The following is a 19,908-nucleotide window of genomic DNA, read 5'->3' on the forward strand; positions in this document are numbered from 1 at the left end:
CCCTCTTGATGTTGTTCCATCAAGACTAATCAAACAAGCATTTGATGTAGTTGGGCCTAGCATTTTATCAATATTAAATAGCTCTCTTGTATCAGGGACTGTTCCTGCATCTTTCAAGCATGCTGTAGTGCAACGATTAATTAAAAATACTAAATTGGATCCTACGGATTACACAAATTACAGGCCTATTTCAAAACTGCCTTTTCTATCAAAGGTGCTGGAGAAAGCTGTCCTTATTCAATTGCAGTCTTTTTTGAATAAGAACTCATTATTTGAAGTTTTCCAATCAGGGTTTAGGGAGCATCATAACACAGGGGTTGCACTTTTGAAAGTTCTCAATGATGTTCTAAAAGTAGTGGACTCTGGTGATACTGCACTTTTGGTGTTAATTGACCTTAGTGCAGCTTTTGACACCATAGACCATGAAATTCTTATTGCTCGACTTGAACAGGTGGTAGGGATTCGAGGTACTGTTTTAAACTGGTTTAAGTCCTATCTAACAAATAGGAACTTTTAGGTTACACTGGGCAAATTTTCATCATCATCGGCCTCTCTTACATGTGGGATCCCACAAGGATCCATTTTGGGACCCCCTTTGTTTTTATTGTATATGCTGCCAATTTGATCTATCTTTAGTAAACATGGTATATCATTTCACTGCTACGCTGATGATATGCAGATCTATGTACCTGTAAAGAAGAAAGGCAACTTTTTAGAACCTTTCCTTGCATGCTTAAAGAAATTGATAACATGGTTGGCTGTGAATTTTCTGCACTTAAATGAAAGTAAAACCGAAATGATTGTTTTTGCACCCTCCAATGCATCTGGGTCTACTAATATTGATTTAGGCCCTTTATCTATCTATGGTAAATCCATGGTAAGAAATTTAGGTGTAATTTTTGATGATGCCTTGAGATTTGACAAGCAGATCAATGGTGTTGTTCGATCTGGGTTTTTTTTCAACTAAGAACACTGGCAAAGATTAAACCGTTTTTATTCTTTTGTGATTTTGAAAGAGTGATGCGTGCTTTTGTGTCTTCCCATTTTGGACTGTATGTAGGGATTAGTCAGTCCACTCTTTCACAACTACAGATTGTCCAAAATGCCGCTGAAAGGTTGTTAACTGGTTCTCGGAAACTGGACCTTATCACTCACATTTTGTCATCTTTGCATTGGTTGCCAGTCCATTATAGAATTGATTTTAAAATCTTGCTGTTTGTTTTTAAATCTTTAAATGGCCTTGCTCCATCTTATATTTCAGATCTCTTGCAACCATACACTCCATCAAGATCTCTTAGGTCTTCTGACCAGAAACTTTTGATTGTTCCTATTGTAGGTTGAGATGCAAACAGTGGGGGGACCGTGCATTTTCAGTAGTGGCCCCAAGGCTTTGGAATAGTTTGCCTTTACAGAAAAGACCTGCCTCCACACTGGTGTCATTTAAGTCCCTTTTAAAAACTCATTTTTTTCTCCCAGTCTTTTTTGCAAAATGCTATTCAGTGAAATTTTGATCTTTGTGAAATGTTTTTGTGTATATGTTGTTTGCTTATTTATGTTTTTAGAATCTGTACAGCACATTGGTCAACTTGTTGTTTTTAATCGTGCTTCAGAAATAAATTGTCTTGCCCTTGCCTTACTGTATCTGTCTATATTTTATTATTATTTTTTTTTATTTTTTTTTACTGTTCTGTTCTGTTAGAATCATCCATGTGTGATCATGTGTGTGTCAGAGAGACTCAAACAATACAGGATGACAGTAATGTTGACACATCCATGGATTCAGATGTTTGCATGGTCATTTCATAAAGCAGCTCACAAAAATCATTGTATTTGGTAACTGGAAACACAACAAACAAACAAAGAAAAACCTGGTCAGAATCAGTGAATGTGTCATTGTTTGTCAACAGTATGGTGCTTATGATTCGGTAATATTTCACAGTATTTCTCAGATGATTCTAATGGAGCAAATAAAATGTAATTTTATTAATCGTGATGGACTGACACCAAAATCATTTATTCACTTTAGTCACACTTTTACAAATTCATTAGGTTATGAAATAGACTATCAAACTAAATGTCACTTAACAGAAAGGTGCACAAACGCACCAACAAAGTGTTAAAAAAACACAACATTTTCTGTATCTAAATCATGTTGGATATCCACTAATGAAAGTTGCTTTTTCATTAGCATTTTCAAAATGTTTCTGCTATTACTTAATAAACTCCTGAATCCTCAGGTCACACTTAACAGCCTGTCTTTTTGTGATGGTTTGCATTTGAAAGTTTTGTACTTCAGGCTCACTTTCTTTCTGAAGAAAGAAGGGTGTTGATCTGACACCTGTTGCTCTAGCTCTGCGGCTGCAGATGCGCAGCATGGGCTGGGCGCTTGGAGAAATCATGACAAAATGAAGCTTATGGAGAGCGAACAAACAGGGTTTTCCCCGTCTCTCTCCCCGGATTGTGTGCGTGTAATGAAAGAGCACTTTGTGAGTACAGTGGTTTATACTGATAACGGTCTGTCACACTCCAGAAGCTCATAATTCAAATTCTTTTGGCTGCAGCCCAGATGATGATGAAGTGCTTTCAACAGTGACCTCGGACTCTGAGAAGCTTGTGGGCGATTTGTGTTGCTCTCTCTGTCAGAGCAGACAAGTGGAATGCACTTCCTTGTCCTATAATGAGTAATTGGATGTGGTGAAGAGCTGAGGATAAGTTCAGGTTAGAATGGGAAAACAAAAACGGTCCAAAATCAGGCCAAGACAAAACTGGACAATCATTTTCTGGCCAGCTGCAGTTTTGTTGAGCCTCTTAAGCCTCTGTCTATCTTCCATGACATCCCTCAAGAGGTTTCAGAGTCTTGGAAGCAACTCTTTTCGGCACATATTACTAATCCTGCTTCAATGAAAATCACCTTCAGTTGTAAACTCCAATTCACCCCAAAAAAAAAGAAAATATATTGCACACAAGTCTGCTGAACTGTGGTCTTTATTGTTGTACTAACCCTTTAAGAAAATAGTTTTTTTTAAACGAATTAAGGGGGAAATAATGTATGGTAACACTTTACTTGAAGGGGTGTGCATAAGACTAACATGACACCTTCATAATCATGCTATGACACATGTCATGAATATGAAGGAGTTTTTATGCATGTTTATGACAACTGTCACTAAGTGTCATTCACTCAATTATGACATTTTTAATGCAAAGATGACATTGTTTGAAATGTCTTTGTTATGACACCTTGACATAAACCAATACATCATAACGTGTCAGTGTCTTTGTCATGACATCTTGACATTACCAAGACAACACAACTTGTCAGTGTCCTGGTAATGACAACTTGACATTACCAAGAAAACATAACCTGTCATAAATCTGTTATAAAGTATGACATAGCAGATTAATTATCAAATTTAGGAAACTACTTAGCTTTATGGGTTAACAGTACATTAAACTGTCATGTGGTTGGTTTTGACTGTCATGAGGCCGGGATTATAATTGTGTCATGAATTTATGACCAGTTTTTTTTTCTTCAGTGGTACAAATTGAATTTGTCATTAAAATGTCATTAAGTGTTAATAATCTGTCAAATAGTTTTATAACGGTGTCATGAATATATTTACACGGTGTCATGAATACATTTCTTGACCTCAAGTAAAGTGGTACACATTTAATTTGTCATTAAAATGTCATTAAGTGTTAATAATCTGTCAAATAGCTTTATAACAGCGTCATGAATATTTTTCATTTCATGTTTATTTTTTAGATAATAGACAATTTCAGATGTCTTAAAGAAGATGAATAGGTGTTAGAGAAATGAAATCAATCATCCAATAATAATAATTAAAATTGATAAAATTATATTTTATTGCATTTGGAGAACGATTCACCCAAAATTGAATTAAAACAGTGCAATGGTGGGGGTTAAGCAATGCAGCATTTGGTCCATATCACTGCAAAAACAGTTAATTACAGCATCCCACACATTTATATTGTCTTGACATGTTTTTTTACATCATGAATAAGTCTACCTAAGACACCATCATAATGGCGTACACCTAACCAGTGGTGCCACTCTATCATTTTGAGGTGAGTTTTCAGGGACTCAGGAGTACGATTTCCTCTACGACGCCATATTTCCAACTTGTAATTCTGCCATGCACGCTCAATATGCTGAGTATGAGCACCAGTCCCTGGATCAACAAAGTGTCTTTTATGGCAGACAGAATACTGACGATATCCGTACTGGGAAAGCTGTCTGTTGTAGGCACGCCATTCATCCGTAAGGATAGATGTTCTAGGTCTGATATGTCGTTGAATTTGGCTTATAAGTGTTTGCCTTGAGCGGTCCTTGGTGAGTCTCAGAATGGGTCTTCTGGAAAGGCCATCAACCTCTAGCATCCCGAAGACCCACTGGCGTTTACGCCGCCAAGTGTTGCCACATCGGCCACGATGGTACTAAAAAAAGAAATAAAACAAGATAAATTCTTTAATAAGGGTTGTGCTGTATTTTTTTTTTCAATCATTGGAATCCAGTCCTTTTGGACAGTTAATAGACTGATCCTTCTTACCTGGCTTGATAACAAATAATTGCCCAACAGGTGCAAATGCATTTTTATTTCTTAAATGTTTCCATTTTCATAATTTCATTTCCTTAAAACAAAATATTGTTTCACTTCCATATTTTTCTGTACAAAAGCTTTCATATAGTACAACATAAAAAATATTTTGGATTGTATTTCATTTTAATGGAACATACTGTAGATTAGCGGAATGCCATCCTAACCTGATTTCAATATATTTTGTATACGGACTTATTGTCTGATTTTAAATGAAGGGTATATTTATTTCTTACTATATTGTATGTTTTCAAACTAAATAAGAAATACACATTTTTGCATTGCAATCTCAACACAGAAGACTGATGAGTTTTGTCTTATAAGGACATACACAGCAGCCATAGACTGTAAACATACAGTATCAGCCTTGGCGCCTGTTTCCAGGCATTAGCGTTCTCTAACGTCTCTCCAGCGCTACAAAACTTTTCTAATATTAACGCAGGTTTTATTACTTGTCTGATCGTAACACTTCATTTTCGAGTTATTTTCCTCCGACCTTTTTGTCTTTTGTACACTGTAAAAAATTAACTGTAGAACTTACAGCAACTTACTGGCAATTTTGGTTGTCTGTAAATTTATCAAGAGTAATGTAAATCATAAACTACAATTATACTGTAAAATTATACAGCACACCTGTAAAAGCTACAAAACAAGAGCGGCTGTGAATTTACAGTTCTTTACTGTAATCTTTACAGTATGTTACTGTTATTAATAATGTACTGAATAAAAACCTGATAACTCATTTCATTTGAGGAAATTGATTGGTCAATTGCCATTAAATATTTATAATGTGAGATTATTTCATTTGAATCCACTAAGAAAAAGACTATGAGTTAACTAGAAACATCAATTTAACTAAATCCTACTAGTGATCATCCTCACACATGAGTTGAAAAACTTAAAAACATCATCAATGCATCAGCAACTACACAGTCACTGTCTTTAAATAAAGCAACATGCAGCATAACATCAGTGTTTTTCTGCTCATCCTGGACTGAAGCACAGGCTCTACTCTTCAACACAATGGTGACACACAAAACTTAACAGAAACCCTTTAAATCCCAACAGAACATTAAACACTAACAACATATCTCCACTATAGCATTATGTGCAAAAACACCTATAATCACACAAAGCAAAGCACAGAATTGTACTTTTTTGTTCAGTAAATTTGACAGTGAGATTTTACTGTAAACAACTGACTTAAGCCACAGCTTTAGATGAAATCAACTGAAGAGAAAAGAATACTTACTTTATTTCTGTCATAATCAGACTTAATGAGAAATAACGGGCGTTTAGATGTTGATGATGTATTGACATTTCATTTGAAGTTACCATGATCGTGATTAGTGCTTTCTTTAGTTGGGCTCTCGACTCTATTTCTTTAACATGTCTTTGTACATGCTTGTTATGGCAATAAAAGCCAAGAAACAATATACTCTGGTATAGACTAGAGTCTGTTCTCTGAATATGAAGAATTGGTTGTAATAGTAGTATGATACTAGGATGTGATGTCATGAGATCAGATCATTTGTGTTTTACATATTTACGAATTACAAAACTTTTAAATTTACAGGAACACACACACATATATCAAGAGTCAGCATATGAACCTCAACAATGGTGACAAACAAAATATTCTGATAAACAGATAAACTCTAAACATCACAAATCAAGCTACTAAAAAGTCACATCAAAAAACAACAAAAATAAAAGCACATGGTAAAAATAAAAGAAAATAATACAATTCAGCTACATAATTTCTGCATGCAGCAATGCATTCTGGGAATTATGTACTATGGTGGTACCCAGCATACATTGCAACATGAAGCTTTTCATTTGAATGTCACCATTGTTGAGATTCATACGCCGATTGTTAATGTCTGTGTGTGAGAAAATAACTTAGCATTTTTAAAACTTTCTATGCATTATATATTATTAAACTGTTCAAATTATAACAAAGCTTTTTGATATCATATGTGTATGATTAATAGTCAATCATATGAAATGACCCACATGATTGCTTGAGAACAGATTAACATGTGAATAAAATAAGGTACAGCCTTGTAAGCTCAATTGATGACATCATCAATACAGTGCCATAAATGCCAGATCACTTTTCTCTCAGCAGTTTTTGCTATAGCTGTTGTGCCTTATAAACACACATGTAAAGCAGCCAGAATAAAACTAATGTTCAAATGTCAAGGGCAAGAGCACAGCAAAAGCCAACACTCATCACCATCATGGTAAGTACACAATAAACAAACCATCAACATCTAAACCTCCGTTAATTCTCAAAAAGACCCTCTGATTATGACAGAAATAAAGTCAGTGTGGCTAGTAATAAGTGAAGCTGGTAATGGTGTTTGTGGAGTTGTTTAATCCTCCTCTGCTGAGATCTTCAGAGATTTAATGTCTTCTTTTCTCTTCAGTTGATTTTATCTAAAGCAGCTTAAGTCAGTTGTTTACAGTAAAATCTCCCGTCATCTCTCTTTACATAATCCCAGACTGGCACTGCACTAACATGACAAAACTGATACATGTCAAGTAAAGTTTAAGTAGGGCTTCATACAAATAAACAGCCTACCTTTCGTTTGTGAGCAAATTTGCTCTCGTCAATAACAACAAATCGATGTTGACCACCAATTCTCATTCCTCTGATCCTCAGTCTCTTGAGGGCAGCAATGCACACCTTCAAATATAGAAATAACACATCACAAGTTGACTGTTACAATGTCTTGGTATGGAAGTTGAGTGCATCAAATAAGTATGTAGCAATGCTGAATCCAGTTGTCTACAGTGGGTTTGGACACTGAAATAAAATTTTTCACATTTTACTTTTTTTTTACAACTAATAAGTAATGCAACAACCTTTCTGAGTACTTTTGTCATTCTTGTCAGTGTCTTTGAGCTTCCTGCTATACCGTCATTGATCATGGCAAGCTGCTTCAACTGCAAACCTTGTGCAAACCTGTAGGGAAGGAACAAATATTAAAACACCTAATTAGAGTCACTTAAAATTGTACTGTTTTTGCATTGATGGCCTGGCCTGCATAATTTCCTGTCACTGAACTGGGTAAAAGCAAACAACCCTTTGCGAAACAAAACTAGCCCCCTCTTTTTTTGATTCAAATAGTATAATATGACATTGGTGTAAAAACTTTTCTACCACTGTTTGACACATCAACAACATTTTTTCTGGTGAATTCTGAAAATGGAGTCTGTGTATTGCAATATGCAGGGCTGAGTTGATGTTGATAAATACACAAGTATAATTCACACACTACAAATCTTTAATGTATTTGTATTTAAGCCGTAAAAACTGTAATATTTTAAATTTTAAATGTTCCATTTTAAGTTTATAATAAGCTTAGGTTTTACATGGTTTATATATATATATATATATATATATATATATTTAAAAAAAAATGGTGTCATTATCTCCAAGGATTACAGATGAAAAATATTTGTGTGGGCTAATTCTGACACATGTACAGTATTTATTATTTTTGTGCACTTTACTTGTCAAATAAATAAATACTGTACCTGTACATAAACTCAAGCCATTTCACCAAAGGGGTGTGAGAATTGGTGAATATTGAGCCATTGCGCACAGAGAGTGGTGAACTTTTGTGATGCTTACAGACCCTACAGAAAAAGAAGGCAAAATGCAAAAAAGTATAACACATGAAAATATCAAATATCATACGGATAAAACATATTGTAAACATTTCACATAATAATGCTAATTTAAGACTTCCGGGCCATTAATACAATACAGGTGGACTTCATCCAGACAGGTCCACTTCAATTGTGCAAAATATAATAATAATAATAATAATATATACTGTATATATATATATATATATATATATATATATATAACTTGTACACAGCTGTTTTCAACATTGATAATAATAATGTCTAGTTTCAAATAAGATAGCAATTTCACTTCATTAAATTCTTTATGTATTTACAGACAGACAGACTGGCTTACCATCGTAACCCATCGCTGCGATCGCATTTTTCCAGGCGCATGCTTCGATTGCATTTTGGACACTGCATCCTACTTTTCAGGATACCCCATTTCTGCATCCATCTAACTATTCTTCTTTTTTTCGTGTTATCATAACTTCTAATATTTTTTAGGAGTTCTTGCAATAACCGCGTCATCTGTAACTGCTTTCTAAGCCAACAACCCAACCAGCCTCTGTCCTGTTCCACATTCAAATGTCGTGCCACATCAAATTTTGGCGCCTACTGGATGCGCGCGACGTGCGTAACGTTACCTGACTGTCCCGCGCGTTTATAATTGTCGTAAAACATACCACACGGACAACATACAGGAGCGTCAAAGAAACGAAGTACCCACGAAGTTCTCTATTTGAGGTAAGCTAAACATGAAACATTTGTATTTATTTAGGAACATTGACATCATAAGTCTTTACTGTTCTAGCCAAAGTTGTACAGAACTGGTAGTTTACGAATGTAGCTGACATGACATGGTGTTTGTGTTCTTTGCTTTGCGCAACTTTATTTAGATGAAAACTCGTTTCAGCAAAAGAGCACATGGTGGAGTGATGGAGGCCAAGGAAGGTAAAGAAGAAGTACAAGTTGTGGATGATGCGATTGCGAATGAGGGCCTACAACAAGATGTGGATGATGTCCCTGTTGGCCCAAAGAGAAAGAAGACAGTCAAACATTCCCCGAGGAAATTATGTAAGTCATTTTTGTGTTAATACTTTAACAATCAGTGCTTAATTAAAACCTGTAGCTTAGTGTTCTAGCCACTTTGTCAGCAGATTGCCAGCATTTTTTCAATCTGTATTTGGCTGATTGTGGCACATTATATTTCCTATTTTTATTATTTTGTTTATATTGTATTTTTTGGTAATTGTAGCATAATAGTGTTGTCCCAATAGTAAAATTGCAACCAGTCCAAATACAAGTAATTTAACAAAGTTCTCCATACCAAAATAAACATGTTTATTTTTTTTTATTTTTTTTTTACAAAATTCTGTCTAATAATAATAATACATATTATTTATGTTTTTTTTTGTTATTGCATCATGGATTATATATATATATATATATATATATATATATATATATATATATATAGCCAAGTACTTGGCTTTTATTTTGCAACATGCATTTAAATTGATGCACTCTGTTTTAAGAACACGAGGACATATGCTTTTAAAGGAAAAACCTAAAAAATTAAATTTGCTGATAAATGACTCCAGGCAATCCAATGTGTTGGTGACTTGCTTTCTTCAGTGCAATACAATTGGAGAAATGTAGTTTTCGTTGAAAAGTAAGCAGCAACAAAAATAATCCTCACAATTTTAGCTGATACACTGAGGTCTTATTAAGTGGAAGAATCGTTCTGTTTAAAAATTACATGTTATTTACAACTTAATAATTGACAACATTGCTAGGCTCCGAGCAAGGAACATTCTTGGGATGGGAGAATATATATACAAAAACATTTGTTTATTTAAAAAAAATGTGCAGTGTCACCAACAGGAATGTTGGAGTTGGCCAAACTAAAAGAACAGACCAAGATGGATCGACAGAAGATTGAACACCTCGAGGACCGCATTAAATACCTGGAAGAGGCCAACAGTGAGCTAAAAAACGACAAGGATTTCCTGCTTTCACAAATTAAGGGAGCCCCCAGTGCACCTGCATCTACTGGAAAGTCAGGTATATTAGGAACACAATTACCATTATTCATGGAGTTTTAAATGTTTGTGAAAGGACAGAGACACTGTGATAGAACCATTATCAACTTTCGTCACAGCAAACAGAACGAAAGTGTAGCTGTTTACTGCTCACTGAAGGGCCATGCAGCAGTAGTCATGTTTATTAAATGCAGTATATAAATTATTAATCACATTATTACATAAGGATCAAAACCATTGTAATTGTAATGTAAATGTAAAGCATTAATACTATATTATAGACATTTTCATAGGCACGTTGTGACTTTTGTAAAGCTGCTTTAAAACGATTTGTATTATGAAAAGTTCTATACAAATAAATTTGATTTGATTATATCCAATGACAAGCACTTACAATAGCTCTTTGCTCTGGTTTCAAAAACAAGACTTTACAGAAAGTTCCTTTAATCATCAACATGTTATGTGTGTTCTTCTGTGATACAGTTCTCTGCTTTCAGATGGAACCCAAAATTGGGCCTATTGAGAAATGTAACTTTTTAGATTTTGGGGCTTTGTTTATTTATACATTATTCTGCTTGTCCACCTGCCCCATTCCCCTTTTTCCCTACAGGTTTCAGAAAGACTGCTCACATTCCTTCTTCATCTTCACCTTCAATGTCTCCATCCCCCTCCTCTTCATCCTCAGACTTCAGCTCCTCATCATCCTCAGAAGAGGAGCAGCAGAAGAAGAAAAAGAAGAAGAAGAAGGAGAAGAAAAAGTCAAAAAAATACACTGACTCACACAGCCGTTCAAGAAGTAAGCACAGGCTTTGATTCATAATGAGATGGTTTCTTACATTAAAGTTGCCCATTACTGAAGTTTAAGCCAACATTTATATTCTGTCATAATTTTCTCTCATTCATGATGTTCTAAACCTGTGTGACTTTCTTTTTTTCTGGATATAAGATATTTTGAGAAATGTTTGTAAACAAAGAGTTTTGGCTGCCATTAACTTCCATATGGACTAAAAACAAAAACAACACTGAAACATTTCTCAAAATATCTTCTTTTGTGTTTCACAGAAAAAAGAAATTCATACAGATTTTGCATGAAATGAGGATGGGTAAATGAAAACAAAATGTTTCATAATAAATAATCCTATATTTAGCCTTTAAAGCAGACTAGAACAGACAGTAATTTCCACGCTGATTCAGTGTGCATCCTCCATCCAGGCTGGTTATGTTTGATTTAGGCTGTCAGATATGAAAGGACACAGCTTACTGTGCTGGTTCTTGTAAATTGAAAGGAGAATGCACAGTGAACCAGCAGGTTAAGTATAATTCTTTCATATCTACTGTTGCCTGAAAAGAAGCTGACACGATTAATCGCATTTGCTATTACATATCTGTAACAATGACAGACAATTGCCAGGAATTCCCAAAACTCACATTTCCGCTTCGCCACCTCAAACATCTCCCAGAAGACACGTGTTACTCACCATTTTACAGAAGCTTCTCAGGCATACCATTTGTCCCAGAACCTCCCGCATTTCGATAGCGTTTCCCGGATGCTGAGAAATCGCAGAGTGGGATGTCTGGCATCTTAAAGAACATTAGCTGAGATTAAACCTACTTCTAATACTGCAAGGATGACTGCAAGTGTCTCTTTAATATTTGTATTAATTAGGACTGTCTGTTTTTTGTTCAGTGACCACAACGGATGGAATCATCCACCGCTACAAGAATGCCCTTAAGAGATTCACCAAGTTTGGATCCATGAAAAAGGCCTTTGCCAAAATTAATGTTGACCGCAACACAATTGCAAGAACAGCTATAATTGCTGAGCTAGCAATCACATATCCAGATACATTTCAGGAGCTGCTCCCTACAGATGAAGTCAATGAGAAGATCTCAGAATTTGCAGAGCGCTGCAAGAGGGCTATGACAAAAGAGATGGCTGAAACGATCACAGCAAAGAAAAAAAGTGGACAACTCCTCCCAATAATGTACAAGTACACCTAATTTTTTTTCTTCTCCTAAACAAGTGATCCTGTTGATATCCCTCCAAAACACTAAATATATGTGTTGAGATTATTTTGTAACCCTCTGTTTGAGGAAGCACAGGTAATAATTATTGTTATTATTATTTTTTTTTTCATTCAATGTCAGAAAATGTCAGAACCCTCTGTGTGAGGAAGAGCAAGTTCTGCTACTTGTCAGTTTTTTATGTATTGTGCACATACATAAAGTTAAGTCAAATCTTTTGACGTGTCTGTTGCATTTTGTTAAGGTATTTAACTTTATTTGACCATATAGGAATACCACTTAACATTTAATGACAAGTTAAACTCGTACCACTGCAGAAATATATTCATGACACCGTTATAAAACTATTTGACAGATTATTAACACTTAATGACATTTTAATGACAAATTAAATGTGTACCACTTTACTTGAGGTCAAGAAATTTATTCATGACACCGTGTAAATATATTCATGACACCGTTATAAAACTATTTGACAGATTATTAACACTTAATGACATTTTAATGACAAATTTAATGTGTACCACTGAAGAAAAAAAAAAAAACTGGTCATAAATTCATGACACAATTATAATCCCGGCCTCATGACAGTCAAAACCAACCACATGACAGTTTAATGTACTGTTAACCCATAAAGCTAAGTAGTTTCCTAAATTTGATAATTAATCTGCTATATCATACTTTATAACATATTTATGACAGGTTATGTTTTCTTGGTAATGTCAAGATGTCATGACAAAGACACTGACACGTTATGATGTATTGGTTTATGTCAAGGTGTCATAACAAAGACATTTCAAACAATGTCATCTTTGCATTAAAAATGTCATAATTGAGCGAATGACACTTAGTGACAGTTGTCATAAACATGCATAAAAACTCCTTCATATTCATGACATGTGTCATAGCATGATTATGAAGGTGTCATGTTAGTCTTATGCACACCCCTTCAAGTAAAGTGTTACCGTAACAAGTTACATTTACTTGAGTACATTTTTTGGGTAATCTACCCACCTCTGAATAAACGTTTCACGAGTTCACGCTAACATATAATTAGCTGAGGTATGGTATTCATATTTGGCGTGTTGTCCGGGGAAGGGCTCCGAGCTCGGGAATGGCCCGAACCTAGAGTACCCCCGTCTATTTATAAAGGGAACTCAAAGTGAGTAGATGGGGTGGAGGAGGGATGCTGATAAACCATCAATGGATAGAGGTAAGTCAGCGATATTTATACTATGGGATTGATTACTTGACTATGGTCCACCTGTGTTGATTAGGCTTAGTATTTGACGCGCTCCTCCCGAATCTTGTTAATAAAACATTATTTAATGAAATTAAAAAATCGAATGATCCTTGTGAGGGATATGGCGAATGAGTACTGCAAACGGGTATAATTCCTGTATGATTGTTAAAAACATTCTTGAACTCATGCCTTAATGTGAAGAAAGTCTTAAAATATGTAAAATTTTATGTCTTTGTACTTATGTAACTGACTTGTGTGTGATGCTGTGATGCTGAAAATTGTACTACAACCCATCAAACCCTGGGTCTTTTGGTGCTAAAGAATGCTTAAAATGTGGTCTGTTACAGGAATATGGTGTAACTCTGAAGTATTGGTCAGCTTTTCAGTATGCATATGCATTACACAGAACTGCAAGCGTAATAGATTGGTAGTGAATGGGAAAGATGTACAGGTTCAAGCAGATCTTGTCTGCTTACTGGAAAGAAAATGAAAATGAATGTACAGTAAATATGTTTTCAGACGTTTTCAGTAAGTACACTTGGGTGCGCCGACTGAAGAATTGGAGGTTGCGAAATTTAACCATTAAAATCTATACTGATCTTCGGAGGTTGAATGTTTTAACCGTACTCTTCTGAGCGATTTTTAACAGCCGTAATTTTATAGCATAACTAGCATAACATAGATCTTATACATGGGTATAATGCCAGTTATCACGAAAGCGTTAAAATGAACCCCTTGGGTATTCATAAAGAAAATGAAATTGAATAGTTTAGTAATCTATATGGAAGAGTTTGTAACTGTATTTAGGTATAAAATAGTGTACGTGATTAGAGTGTCTAAGGTTAGATTTATGAAATGTGTTTTCTAAGGGGTATGAACAGAATTACACAGAAGAGTTCACTATAACTGTCTGTATACCTCAGAATCCACATATGTACAGATTAAAAGACTACGATGGTGATATTATCGACAGGCGTTTTTATGAAAAAATATTACAAAAACATTATTGTGTCAAGATAAGTCATTTAAAATAGAAAAGATTTAAATTGAAAGAATAGGAGGCTGCGAGGTGGTTTGTCTTGTGAAATGTTATGGATGGCCAACTAAATTTTCATCATGGTTGCCTGAACATGAGATTGTGGACATGCTGAATTCTGTTAAAGTAAGAGTCAAGATGTCATAAGTATCACTTGTAAAAAATCATACCACCTCTATCTGCAATAATGGATACATCACCGCTAGGATTTATTATTGCGGGGATGGGTGAAGATGACATCAATCTAAATAACACCCTGTTTTACATTCGGATCGAAATAACCAGGGCCGACTGTTTTAACATAGCAGACTGAGCACCTGTCAGTTTAATTATTTACCCAGGTGCGTGTATATTCTTATATATGTTTCTTTAGGCGATCTTCTGATAACACAAAGTTCTAGCACATATACCTATAGGTGTCTTATCGAAGCTCTGATCAATTTTGCAAAAGATACCCTGAAATTGTCTTCGCAGCAAACACAATATGTTGTGAGGATGTCGCCAGTTGGACATTTTTTGGTCAACGTGACATTACTTTATGACAACGTCATGAGGACGTTGAATGTTCTGAAAAACATTCAAGATCTGAAAAAGATACCATGAAAATTTAGATTCCTGCAACCATTTTTCTGAGACTATGTCTAGTTTATACAGCCATTTATCTAGCCTTTTATACAGATGGTAATCATACAGATGCGCCATATCACACTCTATTCATATACACCGCATTCACACTGATAGCTGTGGTTATTGTGATAAAATCTCAATTTGACATGTTTCTCTTTGAGCATATTAAAGCACGTGGCCAAAAAGCAAGGAGAAATGTATCTTATATGTTGTCAAGTAGATGTGAGGAGTTTATTAAAGTAATTGAAGAAAAAAAAAGTAATTGTAAATCAATGAAAGGATGCTAAATATTTTTCGGTCATCATTGATCGAACACTAGATTTGTTCCACATAGACCAGATAACAATCATCTTCAGATTTGTCAATAACAACGGGAACGTAATAGAGCATTTTGTTGATTTCAAGCCCATTTCATGTCAGACAGGTGAGAGTTTGTGTGATTATGTCATTATAACAGTAAACATCCTTGACATGCTTGGATGTATTAAACTATAAAGACAAACTAGAAACTGCATCTATGGCACAGTTCTGGAGCACTATAAACTATTCCACTCAACCAGTTTATGTCTACGTAAAAGTGATATGGACCTACTGAAAGCTGAATTATTGTAAGTTTGTATCAACTCAGAGGGAATATCTGAACACTGTGTGTGTCAGGTGTATGACAATCTTATGAGCAAAATCAACGAATCAAGAAAAGATAACTTTTTGCTGATGAGACCACAGACATCAGAAATTTAATGTGTTTTGGACACAATTAATATTACCATTGACAATTTTGTCTACTGCCTTAATCACAAACTTGATGCCTATAAACACAAACCATCTCTTTGGTGTTCTCTTCATGCCAGACTCTGAATCCAACAGCAACGTTATTACAGAGCCAATAACCTTTCTTCTTCTTACCCTGATGACTTAAACAGCTGGTTTGCTCATGAGCTGATTCAGTTCAGATCTTTTATTTCAGTGGAGTCTGACAGATCACCATCAAAGATGCTGAAAACCATTATAGATTATGCCAATCGGCAACTGTGAAGGAGAAAGCTTCTCTCTTGTGACAAGAGTCAAAAATAAGCTAAACACCCAAACGTCTCAGATTGCTGTCTGATCACTGAATGTGATCTTGTGAGGGAACTGGATTTTGATGAAGAGATTCATTAGAGGAATCCTTGTGGTGCGGAGGACACAGAGGAGACAATTGACAAGGGAATTATTGAATAAAGGTGTAACTTTTCTTTTTTTTTCACTAGAGATCTCACTCACCTGAGTATTAACTTTGGACTATATTTCCCAAGACTTAATCTTCAAGAATGTAAAAAGAAAAGGATTTATTATCTCTGTGTCTGTGTCTTCCTGACTGGGTTCGGGTACAGCTTTCAAATAATTGATGGTCCTCGTCGGATCTGGGTTGTAAATTTTTTGACATTTCTCTGTTCTACATGGCCCCGAGTCCAACTTTCAAAATAATAGGTGGGTCCGGGTTGCTTGAGTGTAGCACATTTATGGGTCTCTTCAGGTTCGGGTACAAATTTTTGGACCCATGTAGAGCCATGTTCTACCGCTATATAATAGCTATTAGCTAATTAACTTAGCAATTAGCTAATAGCTAACATGTTTGATATTTTTATGCCATCGTATGTCACCAGATGTCACCAAAACACCACCTTTTTAGGTTTTGGCTCTCTGGAACTTACTGGAATATTGAAATAAAATAAATACTAAATATAACATGCAAATATTCATATTTTAAATAAAAATATAGTCCTTTGAAAAAAGTAAATAAATAAACACCAACAGTCACAAAAAAGCATAAATTGATTGTTTTTATTTTATCGAAGATAGTGATATGACACTTATAAAAAAAAAAAGAAAAAAGAAAAAATGGGATCACACCTGAGAAGTTTTTGCCAATTAAGAGCTGCTATATGAAGGATACCATCATGATCGTTACTAAGATCATTCAGGCCAGACACATAAAAACTTTTGATCCTGCATAAATGCTGTGCAAAATATTTATAACTAGCATAATTAAGACAGAAGGCGTTCTTTGTCTCAGACTTTCTTAGACTGATTTCTTTAATTGATCTGTACAGTCATTGTTTAAGGGGAAACTGTGTATTCTCACATGAAAATGAAGCTCAAAAACAACACAAAGACAAAAGTCACTAATGAAAAAGACAGTCGTGGTCTGGTAAAAGAGCACCGCAGGAAAACAAGGTCTGGGTCCAACTGCAGGTTAAAATTATCTTTAATGAACAAAAAGGACAACAAGGCAAAACAAAATAGGTTCAGGAACAGGATTCATTAAACAGCAACACTGTGCATGTTTCCAAAGCATTTAACAATGAATTCAGGCAGACAGAGTGGTGAGTGAGAGGAGAATATATATTCTGTGTCAATGGGGAACAGCCGAGGGTGAGTGTAATGAGTAATGAGTGTACAGGTGTATGGAGTTTGGGGAATGGAGTCCAGGAGATGGTGACCTCGGGTGGAGAGAGGAAGAAACGCAGGGCACCGACTCATTACAGACAGACCTGTTTAAAATGATGCATGCACATGAAGGTATGACCCAAAAGGGTCAATTTTACTAAGAGAAGAGGAAATGTCTTATATTGTGTGTTGATTGTAACTGTAACAGTCTGTTTTTTTTTTTTTTTCGGAAGAACTGAATTGTGATTTTAAATCTCTGATATGATCTAATATTACTGTTGATAAGCATCATAATCATGTCAAAATCAGCTGATGGACTGGCATTATTGAATCATTTATACCTACAGATGCTCTGTTATATATCTCAGTAGTTTGCATGTGATTGTGATAAATGGCTGCCCACTGCTCCGGGTGTGTGTGCTCACAGTGTGTGTGTGTGTTCACTGCTGTGTGTGTGTGCACTTCGGATGGGTTAAACGCAGAGCACAAATTCTGAGTATGGGTCACCATACTTGGCTGAATGTCACGTCACTTTCACTTAATCAACCATCCACCACCTTGGTAGTCCATTCCTCCTCCTCATCCCTACATTTGTCAGGCTCCTCCTTCCCTGGGTTCCACCTTGGTTTTCTGTCACTCCACTTAATACACACTGTTACTATAGCTTATCTGATCACGTTGGCCATAGCTTGTTTAGAAATTGCTGTTGCTTAAAAGCTATTTGGGCACTATTGGAACATACTATTCACCAAGATGTTTAGCAATGGAAACATTCTCTTTTTTAAGGTTAGTTGTTTTTAAGGCTAGGTGCTTGGGAAAGTTGCTAAGGTGTTGACAAGCCAGGGCAATTTGGAGTAATATTGTTAAATCTAGCAAAAAGATAGGTCCCGCTTTCTGAGTAACAAGCCAGTCACTGAAGGATTAAGTCACTTTTGCTGCCGGTTGCTGTGGAGGTGGTCGGTGCTCTGAGGCGTGCATTTAGGACTGCACATGAAGCATTGACTGGACAGCCTGAGAAAAATGCAGTTTCACAATTCGAGTGTTTAGAGCCATTATGAGGCGAAATTTATTCAGAAGCTTGGTGATTACCTTTGGGGAGTGTGGTGTTTCCATGTTCAAGGATAGGGGAACTGCAGTACAGATTCGAGTGAAGTGACTCACCTAGAAGAGAATTTGATGACACAGACATTTCACTGGCAGAGCTACATTTGTAATGAAAGTGAAAGTGAAAGTGACGTGACATTCAGCCAAGTATGGTGACCCATACTCAGAATTTGTGCTCTGCATTTAACCCATCTGAAATGCACACACACAGAGCAGTGAACACACACACACACACTGTGAGCACACACCCGGAGCAGTGGGCAGCCATTTATGCTGCGGCGTCCGGGGAGCAGTTGGGGGTTCGATGCCTTGCTCAAGGGCACCTAAGTCATGGTATTGAATGTGGAGAGAGAACTGTACATGCACATATTCTTAAATCACTCATTTAACTATAGTCTGATAATGTTAAGACCTGGAAGACGTGGCCTCCAATGGGAAGATGTGGATAATGTGGCCATGGAAATTTCTTGTTGCCCATCATGCCAACATGTGACATGATCTGATAATGGTGAAGTTTCTGCAGAATAAGAAGCTACTCTCTTTAAATATTAAGGCAAGCCACCTATCCTAAATATTCAGAGAGTGCACTCCCTGAATGATCTTAGAACTGAACTTACTACGTCTTTGTGTTGGAGGTTCAAACCTCAGTGAGGTTTGCCTATGGATGGCTCCAAATCGGAACTGTAACACTTTACAAACTTCATAATCATGGGAAGAAGGAGGCGGGAACCAGCGGACATTCAAATAACAACTTTAATTTCAAAATAAACAAACACCCTCGCTGGCGACTGCCGTGCACAAACCAAAACCAAACACAAAATAAACTCCAGGCTTGGTCCTCTCTCATCCTTCACTGTCATCGCTCCTCTTCTGTATCCTTCCAATCTCCTCCGTGGGACTCGAGACCGGTGAGTGTTGCAGGTGTCACTCATTTCCAATCACTCCACCGGCCTCACTCCATTTCCACGGCTCTCGGCCCCACCCCACTCGTCACAAGAACCCTTCGGAGCGAAGCCTGCTGCCAAATATAAAGTTCAGGACCTCAACAATAATCTTACTCAATGTGTAAGATTACTTATGCTGAGCGCATCTCCAGGTCTGCTCTCCCCTCTCTGTATTACATATACCTCAAACGCT

General features: G+C 36.1%; 3 protein-coding genes across 3 annotated transcripts in view; 2 read left to right on the forward strand and 1 right to left on the reverse strand.

Moving 5' to 3' along the window:
• The window catches only part of LOC132113343 (adhesion G-protein coupled receptor G1-like), a 51,826-nt gene that overhangs the window by 24,971 nt on the left and 6,947 nt on the right, over nucleotides 1–19,908 (forward strand). The gene's annotated exons all lie outside the window — the stretch shown is intronic.
• On the reverse strand, nucleotides 650–8,851 carry LOC132113327 (uncharacterized). Its single transcript, XM_059521127.1, has 6 exons — nucleotides 8,617–8,851; nucleotides 8,166–8,267; nucleotides 7,491–7,590; nucleotides 7,207–7,311; nucleotides 4,340–4,458; nucleotides 650–689 (listed from the first exon to the last, which is right to left on the reverse strand). The coding sequence occupies exons 1-6, from the start codon at nucleotides 8,790–8,792 to the stop codon at nucleotides 650–652; spliced, it is 642 nt and encodes a 213-aa protein (XP_059377110.1). The 5' UTR covers nucleotides 8,793–8,851.
• LOC132113123 (protein FAM133A-like) lies at nucleotides 8,999–11,232 on the forward strand. The gene is made up of 3 exons (XM_059520952.1): nucleotides 8,999–9,338; nucleotides 10,137–10,328; nucleotides 10,917–11,232. The coding sequence occupies exons 1-3, from the start codon at nucleotides 9,161–9,163 to the stop codon at nucleotides 11,117–11,119; spliced, it is 573 nt and encodes a 190-aa protein (XP_059376935.1). The 5' UTR covers nucleotides 8,999–9,160; the 3' UTR covers nucleotides 11,120–11,232.

Source organism: Carassius carassius, chromosome 32, assembly GCF_963082965.1.
Source record: "Carassius carassius chromosome 32, fCarCar2.1, whole genome shotgun sequence".
Lineage (NCBI taxonomy): Eukaryota > Metazoa > Chordata > Actinopteri > Cypriniformes > Cyprinidae > Carassius > Carassius carassius.